The following is a 16839-nucleotide window of genomic DNA, read 5'->3' as shown; positions in this document are numbered from 1 at the left end:
TCAAAACCAAATATTTGGAATAAATGAAAGCATTACTTATTTTTAAGTGCTTACTCAATTAACGGCAGCAATTACAGAAGTTTTTGCTTTCAAATAAGTTATGAGACAACATTTTCACTGAACAGTGCATGCCTAATACTAATGTTTTGTAAAGATTGCGTGATGCCGCGAAAAGAAAACGACTGCTTTCTGGTCAAGCTGTGACTGGCTCCTTCGCCATGGTAACGCGCCAGCGCGTTCATCACGCCTTGTGCAGCATTTTTGACATATCACAAGATTGTATAGCTTCGCCAGTCTCCGTACGGTCACAACATAGCTTTCTGCGACTTAAGAATGTTTCCAAATTTGACAAATGCGCGCAAAGGAAAACAAATCGACGATAATCAAGACGCTTCAGAGAAAGCGCGAGCCATTCCAAAGACAGTGTTTGAGGACTGCTTTAAGACATGGGAGAGCCGTAGGGATCGTGTGGTTCAATCAAATGGTGACTACTTCGAAAGATGCCAGAGCCTGGATGGCGAATAATAGCACTAACGCGGTGATATGAACATAGGTCAGATTCTTTTCGGACACATATCGTATGCTTTCCATTACTTAAAAGAAGATTTTTTTATACTCAGTCTGTATTTCGGTCTTTACATCGCATAGGCATGAAAATTATCAGAAAAAGCAAAACCATTAAGATAAGAAATGAAGAATCAAAAAAGGAAAGACAATGGCAGGGAATTTTGGTCTTTCTAGCTGCTCCAAGGCGTCGAGTCTGGCGCTGTTGCTGACTTTGTGGAGAATTTCTGGTTCAAAATTACTATCATGAACACATTCTGTGATATGTCTAGCAAAGTTCGAGGAATGGTTATTGTTGATGAAACGTGATCGATGCTCTTTTATCCAAATGTCGAAGTTTCTTCCGGTTTTGCCAATATAGGTGCCATTGCAATCACGACACACAAGTTGATATACTCCACTCCGCTTCATATCACTGATTTTGTCTCTGGTATTGCACAACAAGCTGCCTAAGGTTCTCAAGCTGCAGAACGCTGACCTTATCTCAGTTTTCGGAGATGAAATGAAGCCTTCAAATATTGTATTCACGGGCCCAATCACGTATAGCTACGCAGCCCAAGATTTTCACTCTTTAATGTGTCCCACATTCTTCACACCTTTCGCGGTTCTCAATAAAAAAACAAATGATTTTCTTCATGTCTACAGATAGAAATTAAATCACAACAAAGACAATCCAGTCAAAATTATTGTAATTATCTGAGGAGCTGTTTTCTGAGGAAACTTTTCTCAGATACCATGGTTAATGAATCCATAAAGTCACAGATTCTAGAATGTTTCAAAAATGAGAAATGAGATTAGCGACAATAGTAATTTTGAGATAAATTAGGCTCATCAAAACGATACCAGAAATTTCAAAATCCTACAGTTATACGCCAGTCAAATGTTTTATTATCTATTGTGTGTTTTCTATAACTTTCATCCATCATAACCTCCTTTCTATTATGAAGTCTCCTCACTGCTGTTATAAAGCAATTTTTCATCGTAGGTACCACGCATCCTGTATTAGTTGCATGATATTTTTAATTACATATGCAATGGACAACGAATCAATCAATAACGAAAACTCAAAACCCTAAGTGAGATATAATTATTTTTACTCGCATCATTAAATTTCTATATCTATCTCTTTTTACCAGGTAACAACCCGGCCATTACGACCGCAGCTGATAGCATTGTGCTCATCTTCAATCCAATATGGCACGTTTTTTCCCCATTAGATACCATTTAATTTAGTAAATTTCAGAATTACAGTAAAATTAAGACTCGCCCCATTTCAGGCCTAGTTATATGCGCTCGTACCGCCTAATCTGTAATATTTGAATATTTTTTTAATTAGAAAATACTGATTCTATACGTTACATACTTATATCCCCATTTGAGTGCCCTTCCTCAATTGAAAAAAGGGTTATCAAAAATTCCGCATAGTAAGTCTCCAAAGAAAATTCTAAAACACATAATCTTCATGGACAAAATTCTTCCCCTTGAAACATGTCGAACTAAATGTTCTTTGACAGTGACATTCCTAATGGAGAAAAGTGTCCCTTAAAATTTCTGGGCCATTTCATGAAACACTACATCACACAGGACTGAATGAATCCCCATCTACCTCCAAAGAAAACGGTTTATCCAAGCAGCATCTCTTACACGCAAGCATGTAAAATTTCAGCCACGTCCGACGCAATACTCCACTGGATAATTTACCCCTTAACAAGTGACGTGCAATTCTTGTTACACTACCAGTGACGTGCGGTCTGAGAGACCGCAATAAAACAAAAATTCGTAAAATGATGAAAAGTAATTTTCATTGCTTAGTTTAATGCTTCGTTGACTTCTCAACTATTATAGAACTTAAAATTAACATTATGCATTCAAAATACGAACCTATTTTTTCAGTAAAAATTGTTACTTGAAACAGGATCAAAAACCTGATACCAAAAACACTTGAGTTAATATTTTTATTATGATACTTTTAATAATTAAGCACTTAATTATCCACGTTATGCAACTAGAAATGCTTCATTATATTTTGTTAGTTATTATTATTATTCTTGAAGAATCACTAGCAATTGTTTTTAACAACTTTTTTAATCATATCCACCAGCATTATGTTCATCGGTTTGTCCAATAGAGACGTGAGGTCTCACAGACCGCTACTAAAATTCAGTTGCAAATTTTCAGAAATAAGTAACCAGAACGTTACATTTTAAGAATTTTATGTCATTAATATACAAAATTAAGACGCTCCCGAATATTATAGATATTTTGAAATTGCAATTTTGAAAATATTCATAATTTTAGAAACGCAGCGGTCTCTCAGACCGCACGTCACCGGTTATGGGTAAACGATGTGCGAAAAGCAGGGCCTCAATTACTAGAGCTCGACAATTTGAAAATTTTGAGGGCATGACCATGGGTTTATTTTAACGAACAGAAGACGTCAATTACTTGGCTTAATTGAGACGAGGCTTCGTTAGGATGTTCAATTTGGTCAGATTAATTTTTAATATTTCAAGTCAATGGAACACTAATAGCAATTTCATTAACTATGACTGACAGGAACGATAATTAATCATTCTCAAGTACATTATATGGTGTTTACAATGGGAGAATAGGAACAGTAGGCACTTACTTTCCATAATTGATAACGGACCATTAAATTTATATTGAAAACCTCCTACAATGAATTCCCTCACAAATTTTCATAATTAAAGCGGAAAAACGTTTCTGAAAAACTATCTAGACCAGATGATGGGAAATGTTCACATATATTTCAATTTTTATTTTTAATAGCAATTTACCACGGAATTATTTTCACTTCATCCAAATTTAAAATTTTCATAACACGTCCTTCACATTCGTCATTTTCCATTTTCAGGAAAGAATGAGTGAATAATATTTGATAATTCTCCAGAGATAACCACCTTCAGAACAATAAAAAATACACATTTTTAGCAACATAGTAGAAACATGTAGAAAAATCAAAAATTTGGAGCTTGCAAAGTGAAAAATATGAAATTAATTAATAACATTTTCACAATAAAAAATCTGATTGTAAAGTATTTTGGTAATCATTAAAAAAATCATCTGCATATTTTTCTTCAAGGTAAAAATTGAATAACTATACTGAAATACTATTATTAAACATGCAAACGCAATTACTACAAGCAATTACTAAAACATTCAAAAGAAAAGCAATTTCTAAAGAAGACGTGCATTTTGAATCAATTCACATGAGGAACTAAGAATAGGGAATATTGTTTAGCTGACATCAAGTATTTTCGAGATTTTTTTAAGGCGTTTAAATATTATTTATCCTTTCTGACAGAGCATGAACCATTAAAAATTAGCGGAGGTAAGGTAAGCCAAAGAGAGCAATTATTGGGCCATAAAAATAATAGTTCTTAGTCCACGGTAATAAAGTAAGGTAAGTTGTAACAGCACCCCGCGAGCACTTAGCGTATGTATGGTGCGTAGCTCCATTTGCCGTTATACCAATAATGTTTCATGCATTTGTTTTTTATGTAATAGAATGGAAAAACCTTACACATAAAAGTTTCAAAATATTAAAAGTTTATCATTATTGCTATTATCTTTTTTTTGCAATTAATTTTCCTGCAAACTGTACTATATTAATTTTGTTCTCATGGATTTCATTCCAGAAAAATAAATATTGTTCTACCCATCTATCTTTTGAAAAATGTTTTCAACTGAACATAAAAACGAGCATTTCTGAGTTCTGTAAAAAGAAACTCAGAAAAATAACAGCGAATGCAATAAAATGGAGCCGTATGTACGGAAATACCTAAGAAGGTCGTCCATATTTATTCTACAGAATTTTCATAGATCTGGACGGAACATGGGCCAGTTTTCCTTTTAGTTTCTTAAAAAAAAGAACGCATTATACCGAACTGACGACGCTTTCCGAAGATTTGCTTACGTTCTCTAGAAAAAATTTCTAAAGAACTTTCAAGCAGGAAATATAAAGATTTATAAGCAAGTATATCAAGTTTACTTTTCATTCCATTTCCCATTGTAATGTTGGAGTTGTGAATCGCAAAGTTGGACCCACGCTTCTGATGACCGCATAGCCATCTACGAGCATGATTCATGGTATTAATTGTTGCCACTTCCGCTTTATTCACCTGATGTGCCTCCATCAGACTTCCATCTCTTCCCAAAATTGAAATTTTTTGATGGTGGACCTGGTGGATACAATGAAGAACTGATGGCCGGAGTTGACAACCATTTTGCAGACCTAGAGAAATCTCATCTTCTAGATAGGATCAAGGCACTAGGGTATCGTTGGACCAAAAGTAGTAATCTACAAGGAGACTAAATTGAAAAATTAAATTAAAATAAGTTTCAGTGATGTAAGAACATTTTTTCTTTTCCATACCGAGAACTTTTCAAACCACCCTTGTAGTTTATGTTTGCTCTGAGTCAAGACCTAGCTCTCTACTTTCTAGACAACACCACGCTCCCATGGGATGGAGCAAACCCGCTGGATTACCCTAAGCATCGCCCCTGCCTTCTCTCTCCCCCATAACTTCCCACATTTCATTTCGCTTCATCTCGGTGTCAACTGCACGGCCCTCTTTAAGTGCGCCCTCTGTGACTCCGCGTCACGCGTGCGGCACGTCGCTTGCCCCCTCGATCGGTCACGGATGAGCGCGCCCCCGGGGGTGGAGGGGGAAAGGGGGTGGTCGGGGGCAGGAGCGCGCACGACGCACGCGCGGACACAACAGGTGGGAGCAGATCCAGGGCCGCCACGCCTCTGCCCCCGGCTCAGGGCCGGAACACTCGGGAGGCAGTGGGGTACGGATACCGGCGGTTGATGGCAGTGGGTGCCATCCGCGAGGTCAACGACCCACGCAAGACCTCTTCTTTGCGTGACCTCATCGTATTGTAAGGACACATTCCTTCTACTCTACCTAATCTTTCCCAATAATCTAGCGACTTAATAATCATTTTACAATATTGAAACTTAACAAGATACTCGTAGGAAAAATGCATCCATCAGGTTTTCCTCCAGTTTGGCAAGCGAAACAAAGTGCCTGCGAGAATGGCTATGAAATGGAAGCAAATGTACAAACCATAAATTTAAAGATTAAAAAAATTGCCAAAATTTACGTTTTTGCCGCACCCTACCTTTTACTTCGGTCATGAAATCGTAATATTTTAAGATAAAAGAGGATTGGGAATTTTCGATAACGGAGATGAAAATGTAAGTGATTGTGCTAACGCGAAATGTGGAAATAAAAAAATTGCCAATATTGACATTTTTCTGCATCCTACCTTTTTTTCTTCGGTCATAAAGCATTTGATATCTCCACCCTACCATTTAACTCGGCCATAAAAGCAAACAAATGTTTCTTATCACAGCTGGAGGAAAAGCAGAAAAGACCCTCAGTAGCCAGGTAGCTTTCAGCTGAGCGAGTTCAGAGAAAAAAAATGACGATTACAGAGCTCAGGAAGGATATACGGTAAATAATAATTATAATAACCTTTAAAAACTCTGCGGAGACGATACTGAGCAGCGCCAATTTTCAATGCATCGATATTTAATATCGCGAGCAATATGCCAAGAGTATCACATCGCTTTCCCAGGAGAAGGAGTGGTTCCATAAAATTACTTTTCGGGCGCCACGAAGGGTTTGCAATACTTCACAGGAAATACGAATTTCCATTCGATATTCTCCATAAAATCAAAATCTATGAAAGGCATAATATTACGACCACGGTGAGCTGATGAAATGAAGTATTTTCACACATGCAACTTTACAAATGACACCTTATTAATGGTACTTAAGTGCAGTAACCTAGATCGTTATAATGACATTACTGAGAACATTTACAAAATTGATTCTCTGAGAATGCAGTTACATTTATCACCAAAAATACGGATATTGAAAAACGGAGTGAAATAAAAAGCTGCGTACAATAATCATAGTTAATCAAGCTTAGCTCTTAGGAATTATTTATTGATGATAGGAGGGGAGTAAGGAAGATATTAACCAGTCAATTTTAGGTATTAACCAAGCTTTGCAAACCTGGGCTATTACGTACATTTGACTGACAGCACCCACCCAAGGATTTCCCAAGGTTGTTTCATGATTTCGGAAAGGATATAATTCTCAATTCTCCTGACTTATGTTAGAGCGTAGGTTTCCGCGGCGATGGTCTGATCTCTGCATTTTTCCAGGGTTTTCTTCCGCGTCAGGTTGTTGGTTGATTGACAACAGTTTCGCTGGCTGTCCTGCCAGCGTCTTCAGGTCGAAGGTGTCGGCTGTTGGTTTCTGCCTCGCTTATATACTGTAGGCTGGATGGGAGCTGCACTGTGATTGGCTGTCTGACTGGGTGCTTCTCTCTGATTGGCTCTCTCTTTGATGACTCTTTTCCAGGCGCTGTGAAGGAAGTATCCATCTTCTCTATTGAAATTCAAAGGTGTTTTTTGAATTTCTATCGCTTCCCTGATTTGTCTAGGGAAGTATCGGCACTCCTTAACTAAAAGTTTCTTCTCCTCAAATTTTATGTCGTGGCCAGGTTCCGACCATGCATGTTCGGCGATGGCAGAGAGCTGAAACTGCTTGTTATTGGTCGCCCTTTGATGCTCTTTAATCCTCACATGCATGGAGCGGCAAGTTTCCCCTATGTAGGATTTTCCGCAGGAGCAGGGCACCTTGTATACCCCCTCATACAGTTCTTGGGGAATGATATCCTTGGGCCCGGGGAGGAAGTCTCTTATCTTGGTCACACAGTTGTATCTGGTGACCACGTCATGCTTTTTTAATATTCTGGCGATCCTCTCTGACGTTCCAGCAATGAAAGGGATGGTGACGTATAGCTTCTTTGACGATTCTTCTTCTCCAACGTCATCACTTTGGTTTTCAATGGTGGCCTTGCGTCGCTTTTCCTCTTCCTTCGTGGTCCTTTTAAGGACCAATTCTCTCCTATAGCCATTTCTCTGCAGTGCCGTAGTGAGGTGCTTTATCTCCGTGGAGAGGGAGATATCGTCGGAGATATTATACGCTCTGTTAATTAATGTAGCCACTAGTGAGGCCTTCTGACTGGGATGATGGTGAGATGCTGCATTTAGGTATCGGTCGGTGTGCGTAAGCTTTCTGTAGACAGCATGGCCGAGTCTCCCGTTGTCTTTTTTGGTCACGAGGACATCCAGAAAATTTAATGACTGCTCCTTCTCCATGTCCATAGTAAATTGGATTCCATGATGTTGTGAGTTCAGGTGTCGAAGGAACCCTTGTAATTCTTGTACACCATGCGGCCAGATGACGAACGTGTCGTCCACATATCTCAGCCACAACTTCGGCTTCTTTTCGCAGGATTCGAGTGCCTCCTTTTCGAATTTCTCCATGAAGAGATTGGCTACTACTGGTGATAGTGGTGAACCCATCGCCGTGCCCTCCGTTTGTTCGTAGTGGCAACCATTCCATAGAAAAAACGAGTTCCTTAGGCAGTGCTCGACCAGTTCCGGGAAGTCCTTTGGAATGCCATCGGATGTGAGCGATCTTACAACTTCAACTGCATCTGGAATCGGAATGTTGGTGAAAAGTGACACCACGTCGAAGCTCACTAAAATATCGCTTTCTTTGATGGAGACATTTTTTATAATGTCAATGAAGTGAGCTGAGTTCTTCACATAAGACGAAGTTTTTCCAGCATGTGGCTGTAGGGATTTAGCCAGGTATTTCGCAAGATGATATGTCGGCGCGTCAATTTGGCTGACTATAGGTCTGAGCGGCACTCCTTGCTTGTGTATCTTGGGGAGTCCGTATAACCTCGGTGGCTTGGAGGCACGCGGCAAAAGTCCTCGTTGTTCTTCAGTTGGAATGGAAGACTTCTTTATAATGGCCTTGGTGCTGCGTTCCGTTTTGGCCGTCGGATCGGTCTTCAGTTTTTTGTAGATGGTATCCTTGAGAATGTCACATATCTTCTGCTCGTACTGCTCTTTTGTAATCAGGACTGTGGCGTTGCCTTTGTCCGCCGGTAAAATGAGAATATTCTTATTTTCACGAAGCCTCTTTAAGGCTTGTCTCTCCTCGGCAGTGGTGTTCGGCTTCGGTGGCTTGGCGGCGCGAAGGACGCGAGCAACGTCTTCTCTGATCTCGTCTGCGTCCGTTTTAGGAAGCCTCCGGACGACCGACTCAATTTCACTGATGAATTTCTCTTGAGGTATCGCTCTAGGTGCTAAGGCGAAATTTAATCCCTTGGCTAGTATGGAACTAGTCGCGTTATCCAGGTTATGGTCCGTGAGGTTGACAACACAACGGTCCTTTTCAGGGCCATCAGTAATCTGTTCCGGGTGTTGATTGTTGTTCAGCTTCTCAAATTTCTTTATCTGAGTTTCCCGTGTTGCCATGAGCGTGGCTCGGGACGAGTCAAAGGTAATTTTGTCAATGGTGTTCCAATCATCAGCCGACAGAGTGGCGCCCAACCTCAAGTGAGTGCTGTAAAGTTCCACGGAACATTGATGAAGGTTCCGCCGTGCGTGATGGATCCGCTCTCTCAGAAGGGCTTCGCTGGCTCGGCGAAAAATCTTCTTGGCGGCGTGCGTCTTCAGATGGTGTTTTATGCACACACAGTTGGGTATGGTGCTTGTGTCTCGGCAGCGTAGAAGGAAGGCTAAGGATGACAGGAGCCTTTCCTTCTTCTTGCGAAGCTTCTCAAACTTCCTTATCTCCCTGTGAATCTCCTCCCCGTAGAGGCGAATAATGTTAGAGCGTAGGTTTCCGCGGCGATGGTCTGATCTCTGCATTTTTCCAGGGTTTTCTTCCGCGTCAGGTTGTTGGTTGATTGACAACAGTTTCGCTGGCTGTCCTGCCAGCGTCTTCAGGTCGAAGGTGTCGGCTGACGACGACGACGATCATCATCACCGTGTCTCTTTCTCTGTGTTGCCACAGAGTAATTTCGGGGTTGGTATACCCTCGTACACTTGTCCCCCATGTCTACTCGCTAGCTTCCTGCTAGGTTTTCTTAATTTTTAATAAATCGGCTTCGCTGTTTCCATATTTACTTCAGAGCGCGAGGGAACGAATCTCTTCGAACTCGCTCGATAGTAATGCTTTGTTGTAATTGTCAATCTGATTTTTTATTACGTCGATTATTGGTTGTAGTCCACTTATTCTATAGACGTCTTCATTTTTGACGTACTTTCTTATTTGGAAGATAGTTCGAAGGCATTTTCTTTCGTTAACTTCCAGTTTTTTGATTGCTTCCTTTTTTAGACGGCCAAACCATGCTGCCGCCGCATACAGTACTATCGGTCTTATGTATGTCGTGTACATTTGTGCTTTTATTTCTTTAGGCGTCTCTTGACTTGTTATTATTCCGGCGAGGTTTGCTCTCGTTACGAAGGTTTTCATAGTGACATGGTTAATATGTTCAGTCATGTTTAGCCTCCCGTCAATTTTTACTCCAAGATATTTGGCGCTAGTTTGCCATTCAATCGGTTGTTGCCCGATTCTCAATCCCCTGCCTAGATCGATTTTTGTTTGCCTGTGGAAGGCGACTACTTGAGTCTTTGCCTGATTTAGTTCAAGCCTCCATTTTTTGTACCATTTCGTGGCCTCGTCGATTGAATCCTGTGCATATTCTTTTGCCAGCTTCCAGCTCTTGCTCCTGGCTAAAAGGCATACATCGTCGGCGTAAAGTGCCCGATTTGTCATCCAGTTCCCATCTACTGGGAAGTCTGCCATGTACATGTTAAAAAGCGTGGGGCCCAAGACAGATCCCTGCGGGACACCTGCCTCTATGTCTTTTTCTTCGCTTAATATCCCATTCCAGTTTACTTGGAACGTTCTGTTTTTGAGGTATGCGTCAATAAAGAGAAGTCCCCACCTGGGGAAACTCGTCTTTTCTAATTTATGCAGCAGTCCGTCATGCCATACCTTGTCAAAAGCCTTGCTTACATCAAGGAATATTCCTATTGTCACTAATTTTCTCGTAAAGGATTCTTCAACATATTGAATGACCCTTTGGACCTGATGCGTAGTGGATCTCCCTTTTCTAAATCCAAATTGATCTTTTGGGATTAGGTTTATTTCCTCTATGGCTGAGGTTATATGCGTAGCTACGCATCTTTCTAATAGTTTGCCCAGGTTTGAGATTAGGGAGATGGGGCGGAAGTCACTGGCTTTGATTTTCTTGCCTCCTTTCTTTGGGATACACTTAATTACGGATTTTTTCCATATTTTTGGAAAATACCCAATTTTTATCGACCAGTTGACTATTCTAAGAAATAGTTCTTTGGCCTTGTCAGGCATACGTTTGATTATTTCGTTCGGGAGGCCATCTTCGCCAGTTGCCTTCCTCGTTGGTAGGTTTTTAAGTATCTCATTCAGTGTATCTACCGTCACATTCGGAATGTCTTCCTTAGTCATTTGTTTTTTCCATTCGTCTTTGTCTAGAGTGAAATTCGGTGTTTTAAGACCGACCCTTCCAGGTTTAAAGGTGTTGGCTAGAGTTTCACTCATGTATTTGGCTTTCTCGGTTGGCGCCGCTATTTCGTTATCACTATTCACAATGACTGGGTCCTCTCTAGGCCTTTTTCTAAGTTTGTTGACGAGTTTGAAGATGGAGCCGTCTTTGGTGCTGAGGTTTTCTAGATGTGCTTTCCATTTTTGTGCTCGGAGGTCCTTAATTTCTTTTTTGATTTCCTTATTTAGGCGGTTCATTTGTAGTTTTAGACTCCTAGTCCCAATGTCATTGTATTTTTTCCTTATTCGATTGCGTTTTTTAATCATGTCTTTGACTTCGATTGTTAAACGAAGGTGCTCCGCCGGTCTTTTCTTTTTCTTGGGTATTGCCTTCTCCATTCCGACCTTGAATGCTTTCTCTAGAGAGTCTGCTAGTTGGTCGATGTTATTTGCTGTGACGTCACTTTCCACTTCCTTATCCTTGAGGAGATCTGTAACGGCTTCTTCAAACAACTGCCAGTTTGCAAGACCGTAGCAGTATCTAGTTCTATTATCAGGCTGTAGGACTGGCATAGTTCCAATATAGGTCACTACAGGGAAGTGATCACTCGTTAAGTCGTTGACTAAGATTGCCTTTTTACGTCTGAAAAGATTTCGCGTTATCATAAAATCAATAACACTGTCTCCCCTGAGTCTAGTGGGTTCTGTGGGAGCAGTTATGTCGCAATTATTATCACAGGTCCATTTAAACAGTTTCTTGCCGTTGGTATTAGTTTTTGGGCAGTTCCAGTAGGGATGCTTTGAGTTGAAGTCACCTCCAAGTATGGTAGGTTCGTCAGTTAAAATAAAAATATCGAACTCTTTCTCGTCAAACTTCTTCCTTGGTGGAAGATAGCAAGAGAAAATATTTATTATTCCAGCGTCAGTGCTAACTTTTGCTCCAATTATTTCCAGGGCATCTAGGCCTTCATCTGGAGGAATGACATGGGCCATCATGTCTTCTTTAATGGCAATTGCGACGCCTCCTGAAGCCACATTGCCTTTTCTGTCTTTCCTGAAGGTGTTATATCCTGGAATTGTCAAGTTCTTCCCTTCTTTAAGGTGCGTTTCAGAAATAAGACATACATTGACATAATATTTGTTTAAGAACTCGCAGAGTTCTTCCGTTTTTTCGCTTAAATTTCCCTGTGCATTCCACTGGGAAATGACCAATTTGCATCGTTTATGCTTATGAGCCATAATGGGTGATTTTCGAAAACATTTCCGTCATCTTCTGCATCATCTGTTGCATAAAAGTCATTTGCTGCATTAGCATATTTGTCATGTTTGTAACAGCTTCGAGTAGAGTATTCATTTCGCTTTTCCCATTTTCTTTTAGCTCGCTATTTCGCCTGAGTGTTGGATTCCACTCGTCTTCGATGACTTCCTCCACTCTCTCCGGCCCCGTTTTACTGGAGTCTTTTCTTGGGCGGTTTCTACGCTCAAGTTCGATCCTCCTTCTCTCCCATGCATTTTCTGAGGGAAATTTATCGATCTTTTTTGAGTGTTGCGGTTCGACCGTCACTTGTTTTCCCCGGCGTTCTTTATCGTCTTCACTACGTTCTTCATCGTGAGCTTCTTCTCTCACAGACATCTTTCTTTGCCTTGGTTCCCGTTTTTTCTCTTTTGTCTCGTTTATCACCATAAGTTCCTTCTGATATATTTCGCATTCTGTCGAGAATGCTTCATGAGCTTTGCCGCAGTTGCAGCATTTAGTCGGATTTCCTCCAGGGCAATCTTTTCCTTCATGGTCAAGGGCACATCTGTAGCACCTAGGGGTTAGAGTGCAAAAACGGGAGCTGTGCCTATATCTATTGCACCTGAAGCATCTCTGTGGTGTTCTGAATTTGAACGGGACAATCGAAATCGTATGACTGCAGATCGATGTCACATTTTCCAAAATTTTAGGATTGAAGCCGCTGCCTTTCTGAACAGTTATGGAATAGATGTCTGCATTGTTTCTACCAATCGGTCTGACGTGCACGCACGGGATGTTTTTGAGGTTTAGATCTTCTTTGATGAAGTCTAAATCCATGTCTGCGTCCAGGCCGTGAATAACGTATTTTGCGACTCCTGCTCCTTTCTGGGCCCATGAATATTTTTGTGCACCGGATTTCTCGAGGAAGTCGTTTACTTTTTCGTAATCTTCTCGAAGCTTCAGTTGAAGTCGCGATCCATCTTGCAACTTCTTAATCAAGAAAGTTTTGTCTCTGACTATTTCTCTTATCTTCTTGACGAATTCCGTTGGATTCAGGATTTTTTGTACCACTATTGGTGGTGGCCATTTACTTCTGGCAGGCGCCTTAGCTTGGTAGTGCACATTTCTTGGTTCTGTCTTCTCTCCGTCCGTGGGGAGGTTCCCAAGAGCGTCAAATCGATTTGCCATAGCATAGTTCCTTTCTGTGGCCACCTCTCCCCGGCTTCCATGCCTTCTTCGTTTCCGTCTCGATGCAGCCACTGTTTCGAAAAGAGGGGCAGTGTCGTCTTCCATGCATTCATTTCCAGTGTTTTCGTCCGAAAACGAAATATTGTCAAACGTTTGATGACGCTGAAGATCTGAGTAATGGTCAACTGCCGCTTCAGAATACGTTCTTCGTCTATTCAGGTCGTCTGTCTTTTGTTTTTGGGCAGTTATCATTGCCTCTTCAGCGTTCTTTTCCTTTCGTCTTTCGTCTCTAACTATCTTTTCAGCCTTGTTGGAGGTGGCGTTTTCTGCATCGTTCTGGATCTCGTCGGCTTGTGGTTTTTCCGTTCTCTTTAGATTTGTCGTCTCAGGAAACAGTACAGTTTTGATATTGTCAGGAAGATGCACCTTCTTCTCTTGTGTCCTAATAGTTCGAGGGTCACGAGTGACATATGACCGATTTCCGACCGGATTACTTGGTGGTGATCTTTGCAGAGGCATTGTGAGGACTCCCTACTCACTACACGTAACAGGAAGGGGGAGAGAAAGCTGTGGAGGACCTCGCGGGAGCCCCGGCCGATCCTACCGCCGAAGCGGCAGGGCACAGACGGTCGAACCCAGATCCCCCCCTATCCTACCACCTGGTCCCTAATGAGTGGACCCGCTCACTTTCCCCAAGAGTGCAATGAGGTAAATAAACCTCGTACTTGGGTACTAATGAGCGAGACGACCTAGGGGTACTCGTTACTTGGGCGAGTCACCTTGACGTAAGAACGCGCTACTCCAGTGCTCAGCACGCCGCCAAGGTGCCCCCTTTCACGACTCGTAGAGTCCTCCGCCGGTTTTCACCTGGCAGTGCCTCGTTGTTAAAATCGAGATCGTCAAATGTTTCGGAAATCGAGTCACTCGATCGACGACGACGATCCTCAATTTTAACGGGCTTTTATACCCTTGATTCGTCCAACCTCCGGTGCGTATATATACCACCTCTCCGGCTGTGGTGAATTTACGCAAGTGCGTAAAAAGGGAATTTGACTCAACAAGTGTATAGGGACCAGTGTAACCTTTCCAGTGTAAGTGAAGGAGAATTAGAAAGACAGGCTTCTAGTGAGCGCGTGCAAAAGCACTCTAAAAATTAAAAAGACTACAAACTAACGGCATCGGAAGCCGGGAACGGCCCTTAATGGCCCCAAAATGACATTACAATTTTTACAATAATTATTTTTGAGCTTTTATTATTTTTATCATTTTTTTTTGTCGCATACAATGCGTGTTTGCTCATTTTATATTTTTTTTTTGGTTCATTTTATCAGTTTTAATATTTTTTTTGTCTGATTTTTAGCATTTTTATATTTTTTTTTGTTTAAGTTTTTCCATTTTCTTTTCAAACCACAATATAATTATTACCATAACAATGATTAAATTTTTGAAAGAAAAGACATAGGATAGAATTCGTTATCAGCGAAATAATATTTCTTTTGGAAGTCTGTAGCTTTTGAAGCGTTTTGAATGTACAGGGTAATCCCATAGTGTTTTTGTAAGCGTGTTACGTGGAAGGGAGTTCTGTAGTCTCACAGCTTGTGACTTGATGAACTCGTGTATTTTGGGTACTTTGTGAGCGCGTCTTATTTCAGTCATTGGCATGAGTCTACGTTGGTTTGTGATGTAGCGCAGAGTACGATTCTGGAATGTTTCTAAGTGTTTGATATTCGTGAGGGAAGTGTTGCCGAACACTTCGCACCCGTAAAGCAGCCGAGGACGAATATAAGATTTATACAGCGTCACCTTGTCCTGTCTAGAGATCCTAGATCTATTGTTAAGCATGCAGCTAAGAGAGATTTTAGCTGCAATGGCAGATTTCAAGGCTTGCTTTACGTGCGCGGACCAGAGCAATTTGTTATCGAAATGTAACCCTAAGAATTTGTGTGATGAAACCATTGGTACTTTACAGGAATTGAAGGTAAGGGATTGGGAGATAGGTTTTTTTCGCCGTTGAAAGACGACAAGGCTGCTTTTGGCAGCGTTGATTGTCATCTTCGACGAAACAGTCCACTTTTCAAGAAGAGAAAGATGGGTTTGGATTTTACGCAAAGCGTAAATGCCGCTCCAGGATTGAGCCGCTATTGCGGTATCATCGGCAAACATGAAAGTTTGAGTTTGTGGAGAAGAAGGAAGGTCATTGACATATAGGTTGAAAATGGTAGGTGACAAAATGGCGCCCTGGGGAACGCCACAGTTCGTTTCTCTCGCTTGCGACAATTCACCGCCTTCGGCTATCTGGAATTTCCTCTTGTATAGGAAGCTCTGAATGAGTTTCGAAAGAGAGGGCGGAATGTTTGCCCTGCAAAGCTTGAGGATTAGGCCCTTGTGCCACACTTGGTCGAATGCCTTGGCGACGTCTAGGAAAACCGCTGCCGTATACCTACGGCGTTGAAAACCTTGGGCAACAAATTCGGCTAGTCTTAGGACTTGGTGCAAAGTTGAGATTCCTTGGCGGAATCCCATTTGCTCCGGGCGGAGTACGTCATTTGTCCGTAAGTAAATGTCGAGACGTTTTTTGATGACTTTTTCGAACATTTTTGAGATGTTCGAAAGCAAGGAAATAGGACGGCGGTTGAGGGGAATGGTAGGATCTTTGCCAGGTTTAGGAATTAGGACTATTCGCGCTGCTTTCCATGCAGATGGAAAATAACTGGCGGCCATGCATTCTGCCTCGCTTATATACTGTAGGCTGGATGGGAGCTGCACTGTGATTGGCTGTCTGACTGGGTGCTTCTCTCTGATTGGCTCTCTCTTTGATGACTCTTTTCCAGGCGCTGTGAAGGAAGTATCCATCTTCTCTATTGAAATTCAAAGGTGTTTTTTGAATTTCTATCGCTTCCCTGATTTGTCTAGGGAAGTATCGGCACTCCTTAACTAAAAGTTTCTTCTCCTCAAATTTTATGTCGTGGCCAGGTTCCGACCATGCATGTTCGGCGATGGCAGAGAGCTGAAACTGCTTGTTATTGGTCGCCCTTTGATGCTCTTTAATCCTCACATGCATGGAGCGGCAAGTTTCCCCTATGTAGGATTTTCCGCAGGAGCAGGGCACCTTGTATACCCCCTCATACAGTTCTTGGGGAATGATATCCTTGGGCCCGGGGAGGAAGTCTCTTATCTTGGTCACACAGTTGTATCTGGTGACCACGTCATGCTTTTTTAATATTCTGGCGATCCTCTCTGACGTTCCAGCAATGAAAGGGATGGTGACGTATAGCTTCTTTGACGATTCTTTTAGTTAAGGAGTGCCGATACTTCCCTAGACAAATCAGGGAAGCGATAGAAATTCAAAAAACACCTTTGAATTTCAATAGAGAAGATGGATACTTCCTTCACAGCGCCTGGAAAAGAGTCATCAAA

General features: G+C 41.5%; 1 protein-coding gene across 1 annotated transcript; it reads right to left on the bottom strand.

Moving 5' to 3' along the window:
* Positions 1–5131: 5131 nt before the first annotated feature.
* LOC124171583 lies at positions 5132–11570 on the bottom strand. Its single transcript, XM_046550801.1, has 3 exons — positions 11388–11570; positions 7593–9271; positions 5132–5447 (listed from the first exon to the last, which is right to left on the bottom strand). Exons 1-3 carry the CDS (start codon positions 11568–11570, stop codon positions 5132–5134), a joined length of 2178 nt encoding a protein of 725 aa, XP_046406757.1.
* Positions 11571–16839: the final 5269 nt, after the last annotated feature.

This window comes from Ischnura elegans, chromosome 1 (assembly GCF_921293095.1).
Source record: "Ischnura elegans chromosome 1, ioIscEleg1.1, whole genome shotgun sequence".
In the NCBI taxonomy this organism is placed as follows: domain Eukaryota; kingdom Metazoa; phylum Arthropoda; class Insecta; order Odonata; family Coenagrionidae; genus Ischnura; species Ischnura elegans.
The sequence above is the reverse complement of the archived record's forward strand: the minus strand, read 5'-3'. Positions and strand labels throughout refer to the sequence as shown.

Bases quoted from the DNA above. Each gene is read 5' to 3' on its own strand.
- LOC124171583 (XM_046550801.1), bottom strand. From the start codon at position 11,570: ATGCCAGTCCTACAGCCTGATAATAGAACTAGATACTGCTACGGTCTT. The intron at 9,272-11,387 runs GCAATACCCAAG...TACGGGGAGGAG, and splicing joins TCAAGGTCGGAATGGAGAAG to ATTCACAGGGAGATAAGGAA. The intron at 5,448-7,592 runs GTATAATATCTC...GGTCACGCAAAG, and splicing joins GCTACATTAATTAACAGAGC to AAGAGGTCTTGCGTGGGTCG.